The 22,005-nt window shown below is 43.4% G+C and overlaps 1 protein-coding gene across 1 annotated transcript in view; it reads left to right on the top strand.

Annotated features, from left to right (window-relative positions):
• Positions 1-12,889: 12,889 nt before the first annotated feature.
• LOC138959746 (voltage-dependent T-type calcium channel subunit alpha-1G-like) overlaps positions 12,890-22,005 on the top strand; it is a 78,036-nt gene continuing 68,920 nt past the window's right edge. The window contains exon 1 of the mRNA XM_070331354.1: positions 12,890-13,131. Within this exon, the coding sequence (XP_070187455.1) occupies positions 12,905-13,131 (227 nt within the window). The 5' untranslated portion in view covers positions 12,890-12,904. The remainder of the gene's footprint in view (positions 13,132-22,005) is intronic.

Raw genomic sequence — 22,005 nt, 5'->3', positions numbered from 1 at the left:
TGACGGATGTCACAACTTCCTGTGTACACAAACTGATGACGTATTTCACAACAAAATGGCGCTGCCCATGGTCAACCTCGAAACTATCCGTATAGAATGGGGGCGTCCTCGCCCCCATAATAAGAAAGAAGAAAACCTGAAAAATAGGGAGAAAGAGAGATTAACGGTAACACTTGCAGGAGTCAGAGGCACCGAAAGGCAAAATAATGTATCTGCCAGAAAGAGAGCGCGAAAAAGGTTAATATGAAAGAGAGAAAGGGATGCAAATATTGACAAATTCTGCAAAAGTGGCAAAACGCGTTTTGATTTTTTTTCACCCCCACAATAAAGCCATCAAAGCGATGAATGAAATTCAGTCTTGGCTAACACTCCCAAGAGGCAACTCGCCTGGACCTGCTGTAAAACTCATTGAAAGAACTGGCTTGGATTTCCATGGGAAAAGTAAGGGAGACAAAAATTCTGTTGTCCTTTCCTTTGGCCTTTTTACGTTTGAGTTCAAGTTTCAATTGCTCTTGCGAAATTAATTTGAGGTGTCCCTGAGGTGATCGATTTGCTCTGTGGGAGTTATGTTTTCTTTCACGACTGCAACGCCATGTAATTACTTGTCTGTTTGGGTCTTTGTATATATATGTGTGGGGGGGTGGCTGAGTGTGTGTGTGTGTGTGTGTGTGTGTGTGTGTGTGTGTGTGTGTGTGTGTGTGTGTGTGTGTGTTTTGCTCACAGTTTAAACGGAAGTACGCATTTTGTTATCACTTTGTTGTTTATCAAACAAATACATATACCACATTTAAAAAATCTCTAAACTAAGCATATGCTTAGATCTGTTTAAATCCCCCGAGATAGATTTAACGGAAGTCTGTAGTACGCATAACTTAACCGAGAATGTAAATTCACATCAAGAAGCAAAGGACCGAATTTCCAAAGCCTCATACGCTACTAAAGTTTCATATAAATCTGTATCAAAGGGCGAGTACTGAGTGAAATTCCCCAAGTTCTGACGGGTCACTCTCTTGTCTGGAACAATCTGTCGGCATCAATAGCACAGCTCTGTCCTGGTTCCGCTCCTATCTGTCAGACAGAAGTCAGTTTGTTCTTGTGGCAGACCATCGTTCTAGCACAACACCTCTTCTCTATGGAGTACCACAGGACTCAGTCTTAGGTCCGGTACTGTTTGTCTTGTACACAACACAGCTATCTACCATCATCAACCACCATGCAGTCAGTCACGAAATGTTCGCAGATGATACACAGCTTCATCAAGCATCTCCTCCTGAAAAGGTCAATGACCTTGTGTCTTCCCTACAAGACTGCGTTTCTGATATTGAAGACTGGATGAATGAACACAAACTTAAACTTAACGAAGAAAAAACTGAAGCAGTTCTGTTTGCCTCTTCAACCTCTTCTTCTCGTCACAGTCTTCCATCTGCCATTCCGTTAGGCTCAGCATCTGTCACATTCTCAGGGAAGGCCAGAGATCTTGGGTTCTACCTTGACTCTGACCTCTCTATGAGACATCATGTCACAAAAACATGTCAGGCAGCCTACCTTGAAATTAGACGCATCAGTTCCATCCGCCACTTTCTCGCTGAAGAAGCCACAAAAACCCTTGTCACTTCCTGCTTATTGTCTCGTTTAGACTATTGTAATGCCCTGTTGATTGGATGTCCTTCGTTAGTTATCCATCCTCTCCAAACTGTTCAAAATGCTGCAGCCCGCATCATCTTTAGGTCAAAGAGAACACAGCATGTCACTCCCCTGTTATACACACTCCACTGGCTGCCGGTGGAACAGTGTATCAAGTACAAAGTCGCTTGTCTGTGTTTCAAGGTCTTCCCAGGAAGTGCCCCTCAGTACCTTTCTGACCTCCTGCACATATACACCCCATCACGCACACTCAGATCATCCGCTGACACCAGGATACTAAAAATTTGAGCGCTTCTGTCTTTAACAGGAAGCAGCACGGAGCAAGAACCTTCTGTTGTGCTGCACCACCACTCTGGAACTCTCTTCCCTTCTCTGTCAGACACTGCACCTCTCTCAGCTCTTTCAAACAACAGTTACAAACTTTCTTTTTCACACAATAGTATACCAACCCGGCCAAATGTCTTTTCCATTTCATTTCTGTACGTACTCCTCTCCCTTAAAGTAGGTATGATTGTTGAAAGTGTTCGCTGGGTATGTGTGTATATACAGTGTGTATAGCACATATGAATATTGTGTGAACAGTGCATGTGGTGATTTTTGTCCGTATGATTAATTGTTTTATGTAGGTTGTACATTTAATTGTTCTATTTTGTACATGTTCTTTCGTAAAGGGTCTAGAGCCATAGGTTAGGCACTTAAAAATGTCCAGTTATTATCATTATTATTACATATTTTTGTTTAAAAAAAATGTAACTCTGAAATAAAAATGTTCAGTAGGATGTGTGAATCACGCACGCCATACAAACAAATATACATCTAAAAAGGAGTACTTAAATGAAGTTCCCCCAAAGTCCTGAAAGGGTTAAAATCAGACAACCTCGCATAATACGAATGTAGGTGCTGGGGTGAAATGACCTACTTCATGTCGTGCCAAACACATCACACTGAAAAGCAAAAACGACACCAAAAGCCAACACCCAATAAAATTCATTGAAAGGGTTGAAATCATATACCTTGCTTGATAAGGGTGTGTGGCTGTCTGAGTATAAACAATCCAACTAAGTTGTTTTTTTCATCAAACACATCATAAAAAGCAAATATACATCAGAAGACAAGCACTCAATGCAATTCCCCCAAAGGGTTAACAATCAGACAGCTGGCATGGTAGCTGCCCTAGCAACTCTAAGAGCTTCAGAGTCCCCAGAGATGGTCGCTCGCTCCCACACATTCCGCTCACGAAGCGTGAATGGCGTTTAGGTCCTCGTCAAATAGCGTTTTGCCGCTGTTCTTCTGACGTCATTATCGTTCATTGTCCCAGTGTGGCGCGTGCAGCAACAGCAAGAGGTGAAAAAGCATCACTGGTCGGGATTGAGGGGATAGGGGTAGGGGTGGACGCTCAGAGAGCGAGAACAGAGAGAGAGAGAGAGAGAGGGAGGGAGATAGAGAGAGAGAGAGCGAGAACAGAGAGAGAGAGAGTGAGAACAGAGAGAGAGAGAGCGAGAACAGAGACAGAGAGAGAGAGCGAGAACAGAGAGAGAGAGAGAGAGCGAGAACAGAGAGAGAGAGAGAGAGAGAGAGAGAGAGAGAGAGAGAGAAATGTATGATGGTCGAAAAGACAAAAAGATAGTCAGAAAGAGTCAGGTAGAAAGAGAGAGAGAGAGATAAAAAAGGGAGAGACAGAAAGAGATGGGGGGAATTGAGAACATAACTGTAGCAAGTAGTCTACAGCATCATTCATTGGGGAGAGCGAGACAGATAGACGCACAAAAAGACAAGCAGTGACGTTGGGTCGAAGGAGAGAGACTTAGAATGATAGCCAAGAGAAACAGACAGAGACCATGTCAGAGAGAGAAAGACAGAGACACAGAGAGATAACAAGAAAGAAACACACAAAGAGAAAGAACAGCAAAAGTTGTACAGCAAATGTCGGACCCCGCACAAGGGTTTCCTTCCCTCCTTCACCGTTCTCCTCCAGTAGTGAGTGCACCTGATTTTGGAAATGGCCTGACAGGGAATAGTGGCATTAGCGCTGTACAAAATGCATTAAGGTAATGAAATGAGGATCAATATGGAGCCGTGGTCTGAAGGACGTCTTCCTGGCTCTGGCTTCTTTGCCGAGCTCTCCCACCTCCTGGCCTGTCACTCACGTGTGGGGGTTCCTTGCCCGCTGAGAACGTTATTCTGTTTCTCTCTCACTCTCTGTCTGTCAGGTCTGTCTGTCTGTCTGTCTTACTGTCTGTCTGTCTTACTGTCTGTCTGTCTTACTGTCTGTCTGCCTCTCTCTCTCCCCCTCTCTCTCTCTCTCTCTCTGTCTCTCTCTGTCTCTCTCCCTCTCTGTCTCTCTCTCTGTCTCTCCCTCTCTCTCTCCCTCTCTCTCTTTCTTTCCCCCTCTCTCTCTTTCCCTCTCTGTCTCTCTGTCTCTCTCCCTCTCTCTCCCTCTTTCTCTCTCTCTCTCTCTCTCTCTCTCTCTCTCTCTCTCTCTCTCTCTCTCTCTCTCTCTCTCTCTCTCTCTCTCTCTTCCACTGGACTTGCAAATTTCCGTCCGTCTGTCGTGTCGGTTTGAAAACAGCACTTCTAATTTGGCACTTTCATGTCTCAAGGCAAGTCGAAGCTCGAAGAGAGCAAGAGGGACAGAGCGTGCAGGCCTCGTGGCCGAACAAGAGGGACCTAAAAAGGGATTTCGGGCATCATAATATCAGACCTCCGACGCCAGGCTAATTTGTTTTCACGGACATGGAAGTGTAGCGAAAGCCAATAGAGATGAAACGAGAACTGTGTTGCTGGTGTTGGCGCGACCGCGGCTGAGCTGGCCCCTGGATTGATGTCTTCTTTGGACGGCCTCGGGAATTGCTCAGCCTGCAGAAAGGCTGTGATTAGGGGGGACACTGCAGCTCTCTGGCGGTAGGGTACAGGAAGACAAAAAAGCCAGATTTACACACACACAGAGGGAGAGAGAGAGAGAGAGAGAGAGAGAGAGGGGGAGGGGAGGGAGAGAGAGAGAGGGGGGGAGAGCGAGAGAGATAGAGAAAGAGAGAGAGAAGTGGGGTAGGGTGTCAGGGAGGGATGGAGAGAGTAGAAATGTAACGACCCACTCCCCCCAACACCATCAGGAGTATGTAGAAGAACGTGACCCCAAAAACAATATTGTACATACAGAGACTGATAGACTGATCGACTGAATGATCTTTATTACATAAGAATAGATGTCTTAGGCACAGGCTAGTCTCTCACCTAGAGAGAGGGAAACAGACAGAGCTGAATTGACAGAAATGTTCCTTCACATCAGACCACCCTACCCCCGCCATCCAACCTCCTATCCACCCCCCCCACACACACACACACACACACACATACATACACACACACACCGCGAGAAAACAGAAGTGTATAATTATTTTGTGAAGAAGAATTGCATGAGAAAAAAATCTTAAAGGTTTACATAATTATGGAGGCGGGCTAGGGAAACGAACGATACAATATATCTCTCCGTCGACCTGGGTCATGCTAGCTAGCCATGGATCGCAATATGAAGGTCGTTCTGCTGTTATCTCTGCGTGCATGCACGGACAGGACTTCCCGTGTTGGTGTTTGGACCGATGGTAATGAAGAACAGTGCTGCGCGTTTATACTACTGTCGACGAAGTAAACCATTGTACTGTATTACCAAGTATAGAGCTTGCACCAACCGCGGAAAAGCAGACAAACACAATGAAAGACCTTTATTTTTTTTTTTAAAGAGTGATGAGTGAAAGAAATACTCAGAATAAGCATGCAAAACGATAACAAACAAACAAAATACAATTTACACTACTAGCAGAATCTCGGTGCCATTGTCCACAATTGAGGAGGAAAGAAAACGAGCAATGAGTGAAAGAACAATCGAATCGTGAATGGGCGCACGAAACGATATCAAACCCTCCAAAAATGAATGTATGTAGCAGCAGAAGGTCTGGCCCCATATCCACAAATCCAACACAAAATGCACCAGACTGATGATTGTGTCTGGTTATAGCCATTTGGAAAGGAGGGGGTGATGCTAGCAGCGGAGATGGAGACAGTAGAGATGACCAGTAAATTTCCGGTCAGACGGCGCGAGAGTCTAGCTCACACATCACCGACACAGCCGTTGGCACGTGAATCGCACAGGCTAATATGGGTCATTTTGCTGAGATGTGTGTGTGTGTGTGTGTGTGTGTGTGTGTTCTTGGACGAGTGTGTGTGTGTCTCTGTGTGTGTGTGTGTGTGTGTGGTGTGTGTGTGTGTGTGTGTGTGTGTGTGTGATTATTAGATGACATGGGTGATCATTCACATTGTATTGTCCAATTCTTTAAACTTTACTGTATGCTTTTTTTACTTGCAAAATGACAATCCAAGACGCAGAAAGCGAATGTGACCTTTTCCATGTGTTGGTTATCAGTATTTAATACACTGTTCACTCTACATGCAAACTATGAAATTCTGGTGTCAAGAGTTATTGATCTGTGTGCATCGGAATACCATTGGTGTTTGTTCTTTCTTCTCCTGCATTCCAACAAAAGTGTTATCACGTGCTTGTCTTCAACACAAAATGCCAATCGAAGTCGCAGAACAAGAATGTGATAACAAAAAAAGACCAACCCCGGAAAGAAAGATAGAGAAAGCATTTATAAATCATCTCACTAGAGGATCCCTTCTTCGTCGTCATTTTGAATTTCGCCTTCTTTAATTGTGACCCTCCACCACGGAATGAGTCGCATGTCCCCTATGCATGATTTTCATATTTGTACATTTTCCTAAAGAGTTTGTTATGCTCTATCCAGTGGTGAAATCCGTTTTAGAAAAGAGCAAAAACTGTTTGAGTTATAAGCCTGTGACTAAGGTGACCCTCATAAGACACTCCCCGGACTTATATTAAGCCTAGCGCAGAACCGCGAGAGGTGACATGCGACCCATTTCGTGGTGGAGGGTCACAATTATGCTTGCATTCCTAAGTGTAGTATCCATCTGCCATCGTTATAACTTCATAATAATAATAATGAGGATATTTATGTTGCGCAAATCCTAAAACCGTTCGAAGCGCCTCACAAAAACATATTATTCTGTACACAACTCCAAATCAAAAGCTAATCCACATCGAAATATACTTATACACTTGACAAAGTTTTAACCCTTATAATTCCAAGTCAAATAATTATACACATCAAAATATATGATATAAAAACTTCTGCTCTTTGACGACTCAGCTGTCCTCCCCTGCCTTCAATACATTCAAAATCACTCTCAATCACGATATCATCATTATAGATATATTCATGCGTGTGTGTTAGGATTTGGTTTGTTTGCTCTGACAAATGGCATCATAAATCGACAGTCAGCAGGCACAAGACTTACGGGGCAGTAACACGAAAGCACTCGCCTACCTGTATCGTAGGATAGCAGCTTGTCTTGCTGAAATACTGAGTCATCATGCAAACCTTTCAGCAGTACAGGGCAACTTCCCTTCTAGGACCTTCAAAAAGACCCCCCCCCCCCCCCCCCCCCGCGGGTTAGGGGGAAGAATTTACCCGATGCTCCCCAGCATGTCGTAAGAGGCGACTAACGGATTCTGTTTCTCTTTTTACCCTTGTTAAGTGTTTCTTGTATAGAATATAGTCAGTGTTTGTAAAGATTTTAGTCAAGCAATATGTAAGAAATGTTAAGTCCTTTGTACTGGAAACTTGCATTCTCCCAGTAAGGTAATACATTGTACTACGTTGCAAGCCCCTGGAGCAATTTTTTGATTAGTGCTTTTGTGAACGAGAAACAATTGACAAGTGGCTCTATCCCATCTCTCCCCCCCCCCCCCCCCCCTTTCCCCGTCGCGATATAACCTTCGTGGTTGAAAACGACGTTAAACACCAAATAAAGAAAGAAAGAAAAGAAAGAAAGAAAGACCTTCAAAAATCTGAGAAAATTAAGTCTTTCAAAGGAGGGAGTCCTAAAATGGAGGTAGGTTTACAGAGGTTATGAACAACAAATCTGAAAAAGTGACGTCTTAGAATGGAAGAAGTCTTCAAAGGGGGGTCTACAAAGGGGGGTCTACAAAGGGGGGTCTACAAAGGGGGGTCTTCAAAGGGGGGTCTACAAAGGGGGGTCTACAAAGGGGGGTCTACAGTATGACAACCAGCAGCAGGACGTCATGAAATTCCCCGTCAATCCTTATTGACCCGGAATGGACGCGTCCCAATGCGCCTATCGGGGACATCAGTGTTTGTGGTGGATGCTATTGCAGCAAACACACATACCGGAGCGGTGGAACCTTTTTTGCCGAGTGTGACGATCCATATGTAAATCTTGCGTGGAAAACCCCGCAAGTATGATGCCAGTGAGTTATCGTTTGATGGGAGGTCAGAAATGTCCCCAGTTTTCTGGTTAGGACCTCGAATTTGTTGTCTATGCTTTGACTGCTTCGCGATTATCCACGTCTTTCTGTTCCAAACGTTGTCTTTGTGTGTGTTTTTTTTTGTTTGTAGTAATTTATTTGGCTGTGTATATTTTGGGGTGAGAAATCCAATGTCTGCTCATTTTTGATGGTCAAGATCCATTCCATTAATATACCACTGTGTGCTCGGGCAGTAAAAAGTACGTGTCTTCAATGGGACATTTGCACTTTAAAGAGCTAAAATTCATCCCTTTTTTGTTGGGGGGGGGGGGGGTAAAGGGGTTTGGGGAGGGGGTGCAAGGGGGAAGGGCAAATGGGGTGAGGGTTTAATAGAAGATAAAGAACTCCCTGAAATGCGCACCGGGGGATTTCCAGAAAAGCAAACAAAGATCCTGAACTCAAACATCTGTTAATTTAATCCTTTCCTGAAAATCCATGCTTTCAGTGAAAGGAAACCTCTCCCACGAGGGAAACCCCGTAACTGTAAGCAAAACTTGCGCTTCATTGATTATATAAGTTCACACGTTGTGTGTTGAGTCATGTGTCCTCTGTACATTTACAGAGCAAATAACCCAGTGATTACACAAGTTCCGATGTTGTGTTTTAAATCACGTGGCCTCTGCGCATTTACAACACACAGCAAGGTCCCTATATCGATGAACATCTCCATCTTTTTTTATCTACAGCATCAGAAGGCTTAATAAAGAGTGAGGAGTATCGAATTTTGCCGTCAGTCAGGATGTTTTCTTGAAGGTCAAACATACAAATTAATCCCAATGGAGAGAAAGAGAAAAGATGGATCTTTGAAGATGGAAAACCCGGCATAGCAAATGGGATTCACGCTGGGGTTTCCAGTGGGTCTTGAGACTTATCCTGGATAAAAGGGAAGGCGGGGGCTTTCATGGTGTGGTCGCTGCCGCTTTTTGAAGAAAGGAGTGTACCGAACACAGAGGTAATCAAACATAGAAACTCCGGATTCTTCTGCATCTTAGAAGACATGGACTCGGAAGTAAAAAGCCTCCACTGAACTCAGAGCCAAAGCGAATCAATTTGTGTTTTGCAACGACCGCCCATTCGAGTATCGCGAGATCTTCCAAACCCTGTTACGCATTACGCATGTAGGTTCTGCAGTTTACTCTGTTTGCCCCCCCCCCCCCCCCCCATCTCTCTCTCTCTCTCTCTCTCTCTCTCTCTCTCTCTCTCTCTCTCTCTCTCTCTCTCTTTTTTTTTTTTTCTCTCTCTCTGGGGGATTCTCTGTGCGTGTTTGTGTGTCTATCTGACGTTTATCTGTTTTTCTGATTGTGTGTGAAGACATTATATATTTAAACACGGACATGCATTCAACTCGACGAGAGTCGGTCCCAGATTCACCCCAGCGCGGTGTAATACATATTTGCAGTGCGCAATACGTCTATGCCTGTCACGCGCAAAGCTATACAAACATTAGTCTTTTGGTAACCATAGCAGCGACTCAATACCGCGATAATGCAGCGAGAAGCTTTGTTTGCAGTTAGTTAATAGTGGCGTTTGACGGGTGGAAATTGGTCAACAAACCGGACCCGGTAAGCGAAGCTAACAGCGCGCAACACGAGAATGAAACAACAGTTTTCTGACGCCAATATGGACGTTGAAGATGTAGTTTTCTAACACAGAATGGACGTCGAAGTGTGTTTACAAAATATACCGACATGCGTCAACAGCCTTCATGCATTCCCAGCTCTGCTGTTCTTTGGTTGTCGACTATAATGCCAACATGGTCGATACATGCAATGTATACGCAGAATGATCGGGTCTGGTTTGTCGTTCATCTCCAGCTGCCCTTGTTGTTCCAGATACTGATCGAACGTAACAAAAGCGGCTTATCTGTTCTTATGTTTTCGAAGCCCAGAAATCTGTTTTTGTGTGCCCGGTTTGTCTCTATGAATGTAACTTTCTCGTACTCTTCGCGTTATTGCCTGTGTATCTATTTTCATTGCAAACGTCTGTCTGGCTGTCTATATCTGTCTGTCTGGCTTGCTGGCTGTCTTAGGGTGTTTGTCTCTCTGGTTTTCTAGCTGACCGGCTGGCTATCTCCCCATACTATTACCACTCGTAACGGCTTATGCAGTTAGGCTGATGGTCAGTGAACATGTTCATTGTTTTATCTTGTCAATTGGTGCAGTACTTGCTTACTGCTGAAACAGCACGATGGCACCAACAGTAATTATACACGTTCAACGACACGAGACTGAATATTGAACTTTTCTTGTGGCTTATGCCTTTGATCGCACATTCTTTGACTGAGGCTGACGCTGAGAATATGCTTTTGATGTGATACATTTGCATGGAACGCCGATCAGGGTGGACCCTATTTTTGAACACGAGAGCGATTCGCTCTTGACAATTTACTGATGGCATTTGAATTAGTTTCGCTGGAAACATCTTTACAACGAAATAATATCTATGGCGATTTAATACCGATTTGCTGCGTTTTTTTGGAACATGTTGTTCCTGGCCTGAGCCGTAAACTCTGATGGCACTTTTTTTCGCATGTGCGGTACTTGCAATTCGATGGGTCATTCTTCGCGTCTTCGTTGTCCTCTTTGTCACCCCGTCTCACCTCACTCAACCGTTGTTGGGTATGTTTGTTGTTGGTGTTTGTTCAACCCAGCCCTTCTCTGGCCTCTCCTGCCACACACACACACCCACACACACACATACACACACATACACACACACATACACACACACATTCACACACATACACACACACACACACACACACACATGCACACATACACACACACACACAAACACACACACACACACATTCACAAACACACACAATCTCTCTCTCTCTCTCTCTCTCTCTCTCTCTCTCTCTCTCTCTCTCTCTCTCTCTCTCTCTCTCTCTCCTGTGGTGTTCTGTATTATTTATCCAACACCTGTGCATGATGTTGGTAAAGTGCTGTTGACAATGACACAAAGAGGATTATCTGCAGCTCTGCAGCTCTTGTTGCAAGCGAGTGGTCCCAAAATACTCCTTCTCTGTCTGTCTGTGTCTGTAGTCGGAGTATTGCTTGCTGACAGGTCTGTAATGCATCAGTGTATGGAAGGGTGTGGCTGTTTGCTGGTCGGCACAGATTTGTCTCCCTTTTACATGCAACATCTCCATGTCGTCAAGAGGCGCTTGCCTCGGGCGCACGTGTTCCAAACACATATTGTTTTCTGGTCTTTGTTGTTTTTGCTGTTGCATTGTCAAACTTCACGCAAAAAGTCTCTCTCTCTCTCAGGATGTTGTTGCTTTTTTTTAAGAAGAACCTTTTTATCAATATCTTTTGCATAAAAAGAGTCACGACCAGCAGGACAAGTAAGTCAACCTGCACTAATGCCCTCCTTACATATTTTATTAGTGAGGGTATCATTTCAACCTATGCTTCCCAAGGTGTTCTTCATGTGTGCGTTTCTTAAGAGAACTTTTTTTTTATCAATATCTTTAAAAAAAAATTTAAAAAAATTAAAATTAAAAAATGTTTTAAAAAAAGTACGAATAACAGGACAAGTAAGTCACAATACACTAGTGCCCTCCTAAAATATTTGATTAGCGTGAGTATTGCTTTAACCTACGCTTCCCCCGTGTTAAAACATCTTTTGTTGGTTCTCGCAACAGCTCCACAATCACATGAGACAGGCGCCTTTGTCTGCTACACGTTCCAGATTGTGCATGCAGGAAGGTTCCGCTGACAGCACCAAGAAAAAGCCAGAATACAAGAGCATTGATCGCGTTATAACATCATTGTTTCTCATTGTGTTATCCCCGCGAGCCGGAGGGAATGGAAATGGGGTGCAGAACTGTAATATCCATGGCAAAAAGAATACGACAGTGGAGGGAAAAGGAGTAAAGCGTTCTGGGACTGTCACGTCCAGGTCGTGGTTGAGAGTTATTTCTGAGTACAGCGCGAGTTATTTTGGACATTTCTGAAGATTTGTTTCTTCTTGTTTTGTGTTGGTCTTGTTGTTCCCTAAAGGCAGAAAGGCGTTGGGGAACAGGGTAGGGACTTTGGTTTGTGGGAGAGGGTAATTTACAAGTATATTTACATGCAGCTCGTGCTATTCGTACCGTTTAAGAGAGAGAGAGAGAGAGAGAGAGAGAGAGAGAGAGAGAGAGAGAGAGAGAGAGAGAGAGAGAGTACTTTTCTCTCGCCTTTGTTTCAGTATTGTTCCTCCCTAAAGGCAGAACAGCGGTGGGGGACGGAGCAAGAACTGGTACTGATAGTTGGAGAGGGTTATTTATAAATGTCGTTCAAACCATTTGTACAGTTTGGTGACACTTTCCTCTCCTTTGGTTTCCATAATGTCCTTCCCTGCAGGTAGAATAATTGTGTCGGAAAAGCCGGGTGGGGGAGGGGAGAGGAGGGGAGGGGAAGAGCAGTCTATTAGGAAACTATTACTTTTGTGTCCTGAACCTGGCCTCGGAGCGTACTGACAGTAACAGTCGTGTAAAGAGTGAAAACGAATATGTTGCTACTATACTTTCCCTTTCAGAATCTTGAAGACACACAACGCCACCGCAGCCGTAGCCGACGACGATGATGATGATGATGATGATGATGATGATGATGGTGATGGTGATGGTGATGGTAATGATGATGATGATGATGATGACGATGATGATGATGATGATGATGATGATGATTATTTCATTTCTCGTTACCTGTAACTAATTTCTTGTTAAGTACTCTTAACCATAAACGCTACGAATCTAGTATTGTATATAAATATATCACCAATACGTTCAAACCACAAAGTGTGCTCTACATTTTGCCCAATCCATTCCATTACACTCCTTAACCCTGACCTACATACTTCGAGCGGGTGTCCATGATGGTGATCTTGCTGAACTGCATCACGCTGGGCATGTACCAGCCGTGCAGTGACGGGGAGTGTGCTACCAGCCGCTGCCAGGTCCTCGTCTACTTCGACCACTGCATCTTCGCCTTCTTCGCCGCCGAGATGCTCATCAAGATGATGGCCATGGGGGTCTGGGGCAAGCTGACCTACCTGGCCGAGACCTGGAACCGCCTCGACTGCTTCATCGTGCTGGCAGGGTGAGTGTGACGTACCTGTACGGGTGTTTTGTGTGTGAGGTTGTGTTGGTAGGAGGCGTAGGGAGTGTTGGTGTAGTGAGGGGATAGGGGTAGGGAGTTCTAGCGTCGTGATTCGTAGGGGTTGGAAGTGTAGAGGATGGGGGGCTTGTACTACAATGATGCATGCGGACAAATATGTTGTCGTTTTATTGAGAGTTAGTGTAGTGTAGGGGTAGGCGCAGGGAGTTCTAGCGTCGTGATTCGTAGAGGTAGGGATCGAGTGCATGGTGTAGTGTGTCGTCCGGGGCGGGAGTGTTGTGTAGGGGTTTGGAGTGCAGTGTATAGTAGAGGTAGGGAGTGTAATGTACAATTTTTCTTTGCACGGGTGGTCGTGCAGGGTATAGTTGAGGAGGATTGGGGACAGTTTAAGTTTTTGAACAATTCTTACGTTGTAGAAAGGAATCAGGCTTCTCTCTTTTTTTTATAGTCTACATTTACTTTTCATGATTTTCAAGCTTAAACCCATTTATTTCAAAAGAACTTTAAAACATTGATCTTTCTAGCTGATTCTGTTCTCTGTGTGTATTAAACCATTCAACTTTTTTTCGAGAACCAGTACAATTTTCTTTCTGGAACAAAACTCCCAGTGATGCTGCGGGTGTAGAAAATATCATTGTATTAAAATTCATCATAATGGCAGACAAAAATGAAATCTCCCTTTTTGACGTGCCTGTATTGGTGTGTCGGAGTACATAATGGTAAGAGGGGTGTGAAGAGGGAGAGGAGGGGGGGGGGTATGTACTACAATGACGCATGCTGACAAGTATATGTTGTCGTGTTATTGAAACTGAAAGGATTCATGTAATGCATTGACACTATTAGCAAGAAATTTGAATTCATGAGAAAATAGCTCGTAATCTAGGAATGTTCCTTTATATATAGTGTTGATGTCCAGCTCCATATATATGCTTTAAATGTTCTAGTTACGATTGATATTGATGTGTATTGTAAAGACATCTAGGTTATCGTGTTCGACAGGAATTCAATTTCTTAAAAAATTGAAGGGTAGGTTGAAAAAAAAGTAATCTCAAGTTGATGTTTTCTCTTGGGAATTTTACAGGAGAAGAACAGATTTCTTACGAATACCATCTTCAAAAATTGGCTTAAAATGATAACACTGCGATTTTGAGCAGCGTTTAAAAAAAGCGCGACACAAAAGTGCAGATATCGATCAGAAATTGTGCGTCAATGCCCCGTGCATTTTATCGATAATGGAAAGAGACAGAAATAGCTGCAGAAAAACGATTCTGATCACAAGATCAATAGTGTTATTACGGTCCGGCGGCACCACAAGCAGGTGGATATTTACAGCATCAAATCACCATGATCTTATCTCTTCGTTCTCTGGCAACATATCCCATTCTCCTTCCATATCCCAGTACACCCCCCACCCACACACCCACCCAACCCCTCTACTCCTTACCTCACTCTGTCGGTTTTGTTCAACCTGCTCATCGTCATTGCTGTTGACACTGTCTTTCTCATCAAGCTCTGATGTCTTTTAGGTGTGGTCGTTGACCAGGTTTTTACAAATCCACCTCCTCCTCCTCCTCCCTTCTTCTTCTCCCTCAATGCCCTCTCTTAATGCCTCCACAGCCACCCCTGGTCCTTCCCTGAGCCATCAGCCTCTGTCCTCATTCCGCCTCCATTACTGTCATACATTTATCTCTAAATCCTCTAGCCTTTTCTGTGTCTTGCACAATAAAATCACAGATTTTTTGTCTAGGTGAACCATTTCCTCAGCCATGCTTGTAACACGTGCAACCGGTGTGTCTGTGCCTGTTACTGTTGTTCCCAGGTCACTGCTGTGCCCTTGTCATAATGTGTCGTCCTTCCTGCTGTCATGTCTGTTTTGCATGCAGCAAGTGTGGTCACATCCTTCAACTTTGTTATGGCCTTGTGCTTAATTGCTCTCTCTCTCCTTCTCTCTCTATCTCTCTCTCTCTCTCTCTCTCTCTCTCTCTCTCTCTCTCTCTCTCTCTCTCTCTCTCTCTCTCTCTTTCTTTCTCTCTTATTCTGTTGGTTTTTTGGGTTTTGTTTACTTGCCCGGTTGTTTTCGTGTTGTCTTGCCCGCAAGGTAGTTATTCGTAACCCGAATGCAATATTTTTGTCAACGTCTCCAGAGCGGACAGCACGCTTTAGTATTGTGTCAGATTGAACAAGCACCAGTACCAGCTGCTTCCACGGCCTTGGTTATTGTCTTCGTTCTTGCACTGCTGTGTGAATGCTGTGTTGAAGTAGGCGCTCTTGTCTTCACACTTTTGTTCCTGTCTTCGATGTTGCATACCCAGCAAGAAAAAGTACATGCTTTTAGGGGGGAAAAAGCAACCTCGTCTTTAATCAATATTAATACGTTGTGTTTTTGTGTTGCACGTCCCTTGTTAAGTTCCAACACATTTTTGATTTTACTTTGATGTAGCTTCGAATTTGTGTTTTGTTCTGTACAAAGTTCAGCAGGTTAAAAAGGTACATCACTGCTCTTGTTCAAAAACCTAATTGTTCAGTCTGCACTCTGGCAAACTTGATCCAATACCTGGTATCGTTTACAAAACGATAGTATTTTCTAACCTCCGCGACCCCAGCTAATTTTAGAGACGAAACCACAACTGGATAACCGTTAAAATTCTTAAGCTCTCGATAGTCTTAAAGTTTCTATGTTTTGTTCATTTGCAAGTATTACATATTGCTGACTTTTGTTTTCAGTGTTCCAAAAGTCTGTTGCTTGTATCATTTTCTTACGTTTGTGAGGCATAAACCAAAGCTCATTTCAAACGATGCTGAAGAAAACATGTATGCAGTGGAGTAATGTGTCTTGGGGGGGGGGGTGTGGCTATTCCTGAACAAAAATCGGTCATTTTTTTTCCCCTTGCGCTGTACCCTGTCTTCTAACTTTCATGCTTCCCGGGTTTCTTTCCGTTCGAATTTAATTCGTTGGCAGCCCCTGAAGTGCGTGACACTTGTTTTTTTGCAAGCTCAGACAAACACCCTGCGCTCATTCCAATTAACTCCAAATGGGTTTTAGGGGTCCAGCAACTAGAGGAGTTTATCTCCCCCCCCCCTACCCCTTTCCATTTCCTAACATCGTTCTCTCCATCGGCATCTTCCCCCCGCCTACCCGCTCGCTTTCCACCCACCCTTCTCTCTCTTTCGCGTTCACGTAGAATCTGGAGGGAAAATCAATAGTTGCAACTTGTGGCCTTTGAAGCAAATTTGTTTAGAGCTGTCTCCTGCTGTTCCTCGCTGCTAAACAGTCTTCTTTGTGTTGTTGATGAACGCTTGAAAAATCAATACATTGCAGGATAGAAACAAAACAAACATGAAATATTGAGGGATAATTAGGCGAGTTGCGGGGGAGAAAGGAAGGATTTTTGTGCAGTAACTTTTGTTAAAAAAATAACACGGCAACAAGCGATCTTCCTGAAACAGCTCTGAGATTATAGTTTTACAAGGAACAATGAGTATCTGGGCTGTGTCAACAACGAACACTGCGGTTGTTGACTAATGTTTAACGGGATACAATCGATCAACCGCGTACACAAACAAGGAAAGTAGCTCAGTGGAAATAACTAACCCAACCCAACCTTCACCATGAGTTCTCTTTCTGTGCCTATTTTACGACACTTAAAGGCACAGTAAGCCTCCCGTAAACCATCACAGATACTGTCAGGCTTTTACCCACAGTACAGTACAAACACCCTTTCATTTAAACACTCACCGCTTTTGAACATCCTAGGTGCCCTAGGGCACCTAGGATGTTCTCAAGCGGTGAGTGTTTAAACGAAAGGGTGATTGTACTGTGTGTAAAAGCCTGACCGTATCTGTGATGGTTTACGGGAGGCTTACTGGGCCTTTAAATATGCTTTTAAAACACTTGCTATTGCAAAGTGGAGGCAGTCTTCCTGAGCGGCAGCATTATATGTAGCGCAGAAGGTTATGGTAAAACTTTAGAAGCAATCTGAGGGCCTTTTTTCTCAGGTATTATCCCTTTAATATTGCTGTTACAAGATCTGTAATTCAAGCATCTAGTATTTCTTCTGTTGACCTTGACTTTGACTTTGAGGGTTGGACGTTCAAAAACGGGTAAATGCACGGGAAACTGTGACTGATTGTGACATCGACACCACACAGTAACATTATAAAAGTACGGCGTAGATGTTACAATAAGCGATGGTCACACACACAAATGCTCTCTCTCTCTCTCTCTCTCTCTCTCTCTCTCTCTCTCTCTCTCTCTCTCTCTCTCTCTCTCTCTCTCTCTCTCTCTCTCTCTCGCTCGCTCTCGCTCGCTCGCGCTCTCTCTCACGCTCCCTCTTTCAGTCTCAAACAGTATATTAACCCTTTGCAAACCGTTTGTTTTTAACGACTAGAACAATACATATGTTGCCACAACCGAACCGTGTTTGGCATACTCACAGTGTAACTGCAGCAACTCTGAACTCTTTAGTGTGCACAAATTTCCAACATTATCTAAGCTGTATCGATCTACCAGACAGGTAACTTTCAGAGTACATGTAGGGTTTACGCACAAATTGTGCCGAGTCCTCAAACCAGACAACAACTTAAACCCCAATGGAAGTGTGGACGTATTACTCGCATTATCAAAACTGCACAGAGCCCTTACACTATAGCTGATCATAGTGCAGATGTAGGATATACGCGGCATCTCCCCAAGCCAGAATCCATTCTACGAGAGAGAAAAAAGGGCGAGGAAAGAAAGGAGGTAGACGAGAGCAAGAATGGCCAGCTGATGGACCTAAAGGAGAATGGTCAGCCTTCTCAAGACCTCCTCAGCGGTCATTGTGGCCGAGCATTAGTAGATGAAGTGGCAGGAATAATGCAGAGAAGATAAAGACAGTGTTTGCCCGAGGAAAGCATCAGGCAGAAATCCGCAGCGCACGTGCGGGAGCCCGCGTCATGGTGGGTTGACCTGACTGAAAGGCTAGACGGACAGCTGTCTGTGCGAAGCTGGGGCCGATACCAAAAGTGGGTGTGTGATGGGGTTGGGGGAGGGGGAAGCCCGTCTCCGGGTTTGTTTCTCCCCCCGGTAACGTAGCATTGACCACGACACCCATAGGGGTTGAGGACGGGGATGGGGAGAGGGAGTACCCCTTCGGTCTCCATTTTCTTAAGTAACGTAGCATGGTAGCCGATACCAAGAGGGGATGGGTGGGAGAAGGGAGGTCACCACGTTCCTAAGTAACATGGCAAGTAGGCCGATATTAAAGGTCCTTGTCTACATTTTTATACCGAAATCGCCATTTGACCATTAAAATGCAGAGTCTATTATCTACAATTATCAACGATACACCCCCTTTCGATCAGGAAAGACGAAGCCAGTGTAGCCGTTTCAGTTTGAAAATTCATTGTAGTATTCCAGCGTAGTACTCATAGTAGGATATCCTTATTTGGAAAATGCCAAGCGCAAAATTCCTCTCAAATCCCGTGCATTTCGTGCGTTTAAAAAAAGCGTGGACAGCGCTCCAGTGTCAAACTGTTGCTGCACTTGTTTGGGCGTGGCTATAAGCATAGTGACATGAATTTGATTGGTCACTATTTTTAGGCAAAGCACATGTTCTCAGCAAACAGAAAACAAAATATTGGAAGCGTGAGTCACACTACCCAAAAATAACTTTTTTTACATATATTTTTTTTTTATAACTTTTTTCCCCATGGTTGATTCATCATCTGACATAACTTTTTAGCGAAATCTAACCATAAGATTATTGAAAAAGGCAAAAATGTAGACGACCACCTTTAAGAGTGAGTGTGGTGGGGTTGGGGGTTGGAGGCTCCTTGTGCCACCCCCTTCAGAAGGGAGCGGGAGAGGGGACAATCCCTTCCGCGCCACTTCCCCTTCCCCCTGTAACGTAGCATTGGGGCCGATACCAAGAGGGGTAGACGTATCGGGGGGGGGGGGGGGGGGGGCGGAAGGAATACTCTTTGGTTCCCACGTTCTCCAAGTAACGTGTCATTGATTGCCTATTACTTGACCGTCCCAATGCCCAAGAAAGGGCAGTATGTCAGAGACGTTGCACTGGTCAAACAGGAGAAAGGTTTCGCTGTGTCACGCTACGCGGCGGAGCTGAGAGACCTACTAGGGCCTCTTATTCCCCCCTCTGCTTCTTTACCTCTGTAAACTTGTAGAGGTAGTTATTTTTCGATAATGACCCAGCAACCAAACAAATAACGACCCAGCAACAGCCTGAATCCTCGATAGTGCAATGGGTTGAGAAGTTGTTCTGTTTCGGTACTACTTTTTGCGACTGAAAAGTTCCGAACGCTCTAACGTACGAAGTATACATCTCTGGAGCAAACAATACAAACATACCGCATTTAAATTAACAACTACAGGCCTGAACACATGAATCTTCATATAAAATGCATGAGTTCGGTTGTTTTCTTAATCTAGATTTGCCGTGCTCAAACGTTCATCACAAGCAATTTCCCGCAAGGCAAGTAACTCATACTTTGTCTAGCGACAAGAGTAGTTCCCCTTCTTTTCACTCAGTTTCTTAGACAACAGACTGCAAACCGACGGTCAGTTTTCAACAATATTTCATTTAATAAACAGATCACACGCAACCAAATGCACACATCTCATCAATTTAAACAACATAAAGCGGTTTCATACACTATTTTCCCCAGAAAACTGAACTTCATACAGTTTTTAACGTTGGAACACGGGTGCAAAAGTTCGTCTGCTAGTCCCATTTGACGAAAGAACATTATCCTAAGCGATACCAAAACATATACAGAACACACAATATCTGCCTTTGCCGCCACAGCAGAATAACAGCATATCTGTGTACTTGATTTTAGTCCAAAATAGGAAAACTGACAAGAAGTGTTAACAGAATGGAATGATTTGCACGGAACTATACAACCGCGCATTAATCGATCGCCTGCGCAGGTTGACTGGTTGAGTGAATAGGATTCGATCAAACTTTCGCAAAAAAACTCCTTTTTTTTTTGAATAACTGAAGAAAGGAGGAATAAAGAGGTTACACACCTCGTCTCAGTGATTATAAAAAATAATGGTCTCAGTTCGCGGTCATGAAAAAGCTCGCTAAAGCTCGCATTTTTCATGATCCGCTAACTTCGACCATTATTTTTAATAATCACTGAGACTCGGCGTGTAACCTCTACGTATTGCCCTTCTCGGTATTAACTACAAGTTTCAGATATCTAGATTTTTCCTCAAACGCTAAAATTGTAGCAGTAATGGACGTTTCCTGTTCTTTAACGGATGCAATGTTCGATTTCTTGTCTTCAACTTGTTTTTTTTTTCAATCTAGATATCCACCTCTGTTTATACATAATAAGAGGCCATATGGACATTTTTGAGGGGAGGGAGGAGGTTCTTTCTGGGTGCTTGCGCTCAGAAATCCAAACTTAGTGAGCGTACACGTTGCATTCATGGGTCCAAAGCATGACTCGATCAATGATTAGGTACACCAAAAATGCACAGTCATAGTTGCTTTTCAAAGTTGTGTGAACTTGATTTTATTGTCATTGTATTTTTTTTTCCGTGTACAAATGTGTTCAGTTGTTTTGTGCACTTTTCTTCCCCGCTGTATGACACTGTTTCAATGAATTTATCTCTAACTTACTGCACAGTGCATTTTGTCGTATCTGTTTTAATAATCACTGTTATTGAGAGTACAATAATATTTTGTTTCCTCTATATATGTCTTTAAACGGCAATGACATTTATTTTTTGCTAGTCGGTTTATTTGCTGGGTTTTTACATTTAGTCAAGTTTTGACTAAATGTTTTAACGTAGAGGGGGAATCGAGACGAGAGTCGTGGTGTATGTGTGTGTGTGTGTATGTGTGTGTGTGTGTGTGTGTGTGTGTGTGTGTCTGTCTGTCTGTCTGTCTGTCTGTCTGTCTGTCTGTCTGTCTGTCTGTCTGTCTGTCTGTCTGTCTGTCTGTCTGTCTGTCTGTCTGTCTGTCTGTGCGTGTGTGTGTGTGTAGAGCGATTCAGACCAAACTACTGGACCGATCTTTATGAAATTTTACATGAGAGTTCCTGGAAATGATATGCCCGGACGGTTTTTTCTTTTTTTTGTTGATAAATACCTTTGATGACGTCATATCCGGCTTTTTGTAAAAGTTGAGGCGGCACTGTCACACCCTCATTTTTCAATCAAATTGATTGAAATGTTGGCCAAGCAATCTTCGACGAAGGCCGGACTTCGGTATTGCATTTCAGCTTGGTGGCTTAAAAATTAATCAATCACTTTGGTCATTAAAAATCTGAAAATTGTAAAAAAATAATTTTTTTCTAAAACGATCCAAATTTACGTTCATCTTATTCTTCATCATTTTCTGATTCCAAAAACATATAAATATGTTATATTCGGATTAAAAACAAGCTCTGAAAATTAAAAATATAAAAAAATTATTAAAATAAAATTTCTGAAATCGATTTAAAAACAATTTCATCTTATTCTTTGTGGGTTCCTGATTCCAAAAACATATAGATGTCATATGTTTGGATTAAAACCACGCTCAGAAAGTTAAAAAGAATAGAGATAAAGAAAAGCGTGCTATCCTTCTCAGCGCCACTACTACCCCGCTCTTCTTGTCAATTTCACTGCCTTTGCATCGAGCGGTGGACTGACGATGCTTCGAGTATACGCTCTTGCTGTAAAAATGCAGTGAGTTCAGTTTCATTCTGTTAGTTCGACAGCTTGACTAAATGTTGTAATTTCGCCTTACGCGACTTGTTTCTTCTTTCTCCCGTTTGTAGAATTTTGATTTCTTCTGTTTCTGAGGCCAGCTTTATACTTTCATATTGATTTTGTCAGTGCCATAGTTTCACTCAGTTTTC

The sequence above is a fragment of the Littorina saxatilis genome, linkage group LG2 (genome assembly GCF_037325665.1).
Source record: "Littorina saxatilis isolate snail1 linkage group LG2, US_GU_Lsax_2.0, whole genome shotgun sequence".
Classification (NCBI taxonomy): domain Eukaryota; kingdom Metazoa; phylum Mollusca; class Gastropoda; order Littorinimorpha; family Littorinidae; genus Littorina; species Littorina saxatilis.
This window is presented reverse-complemented; position numbering and strand designations above follow the sequence as displayed.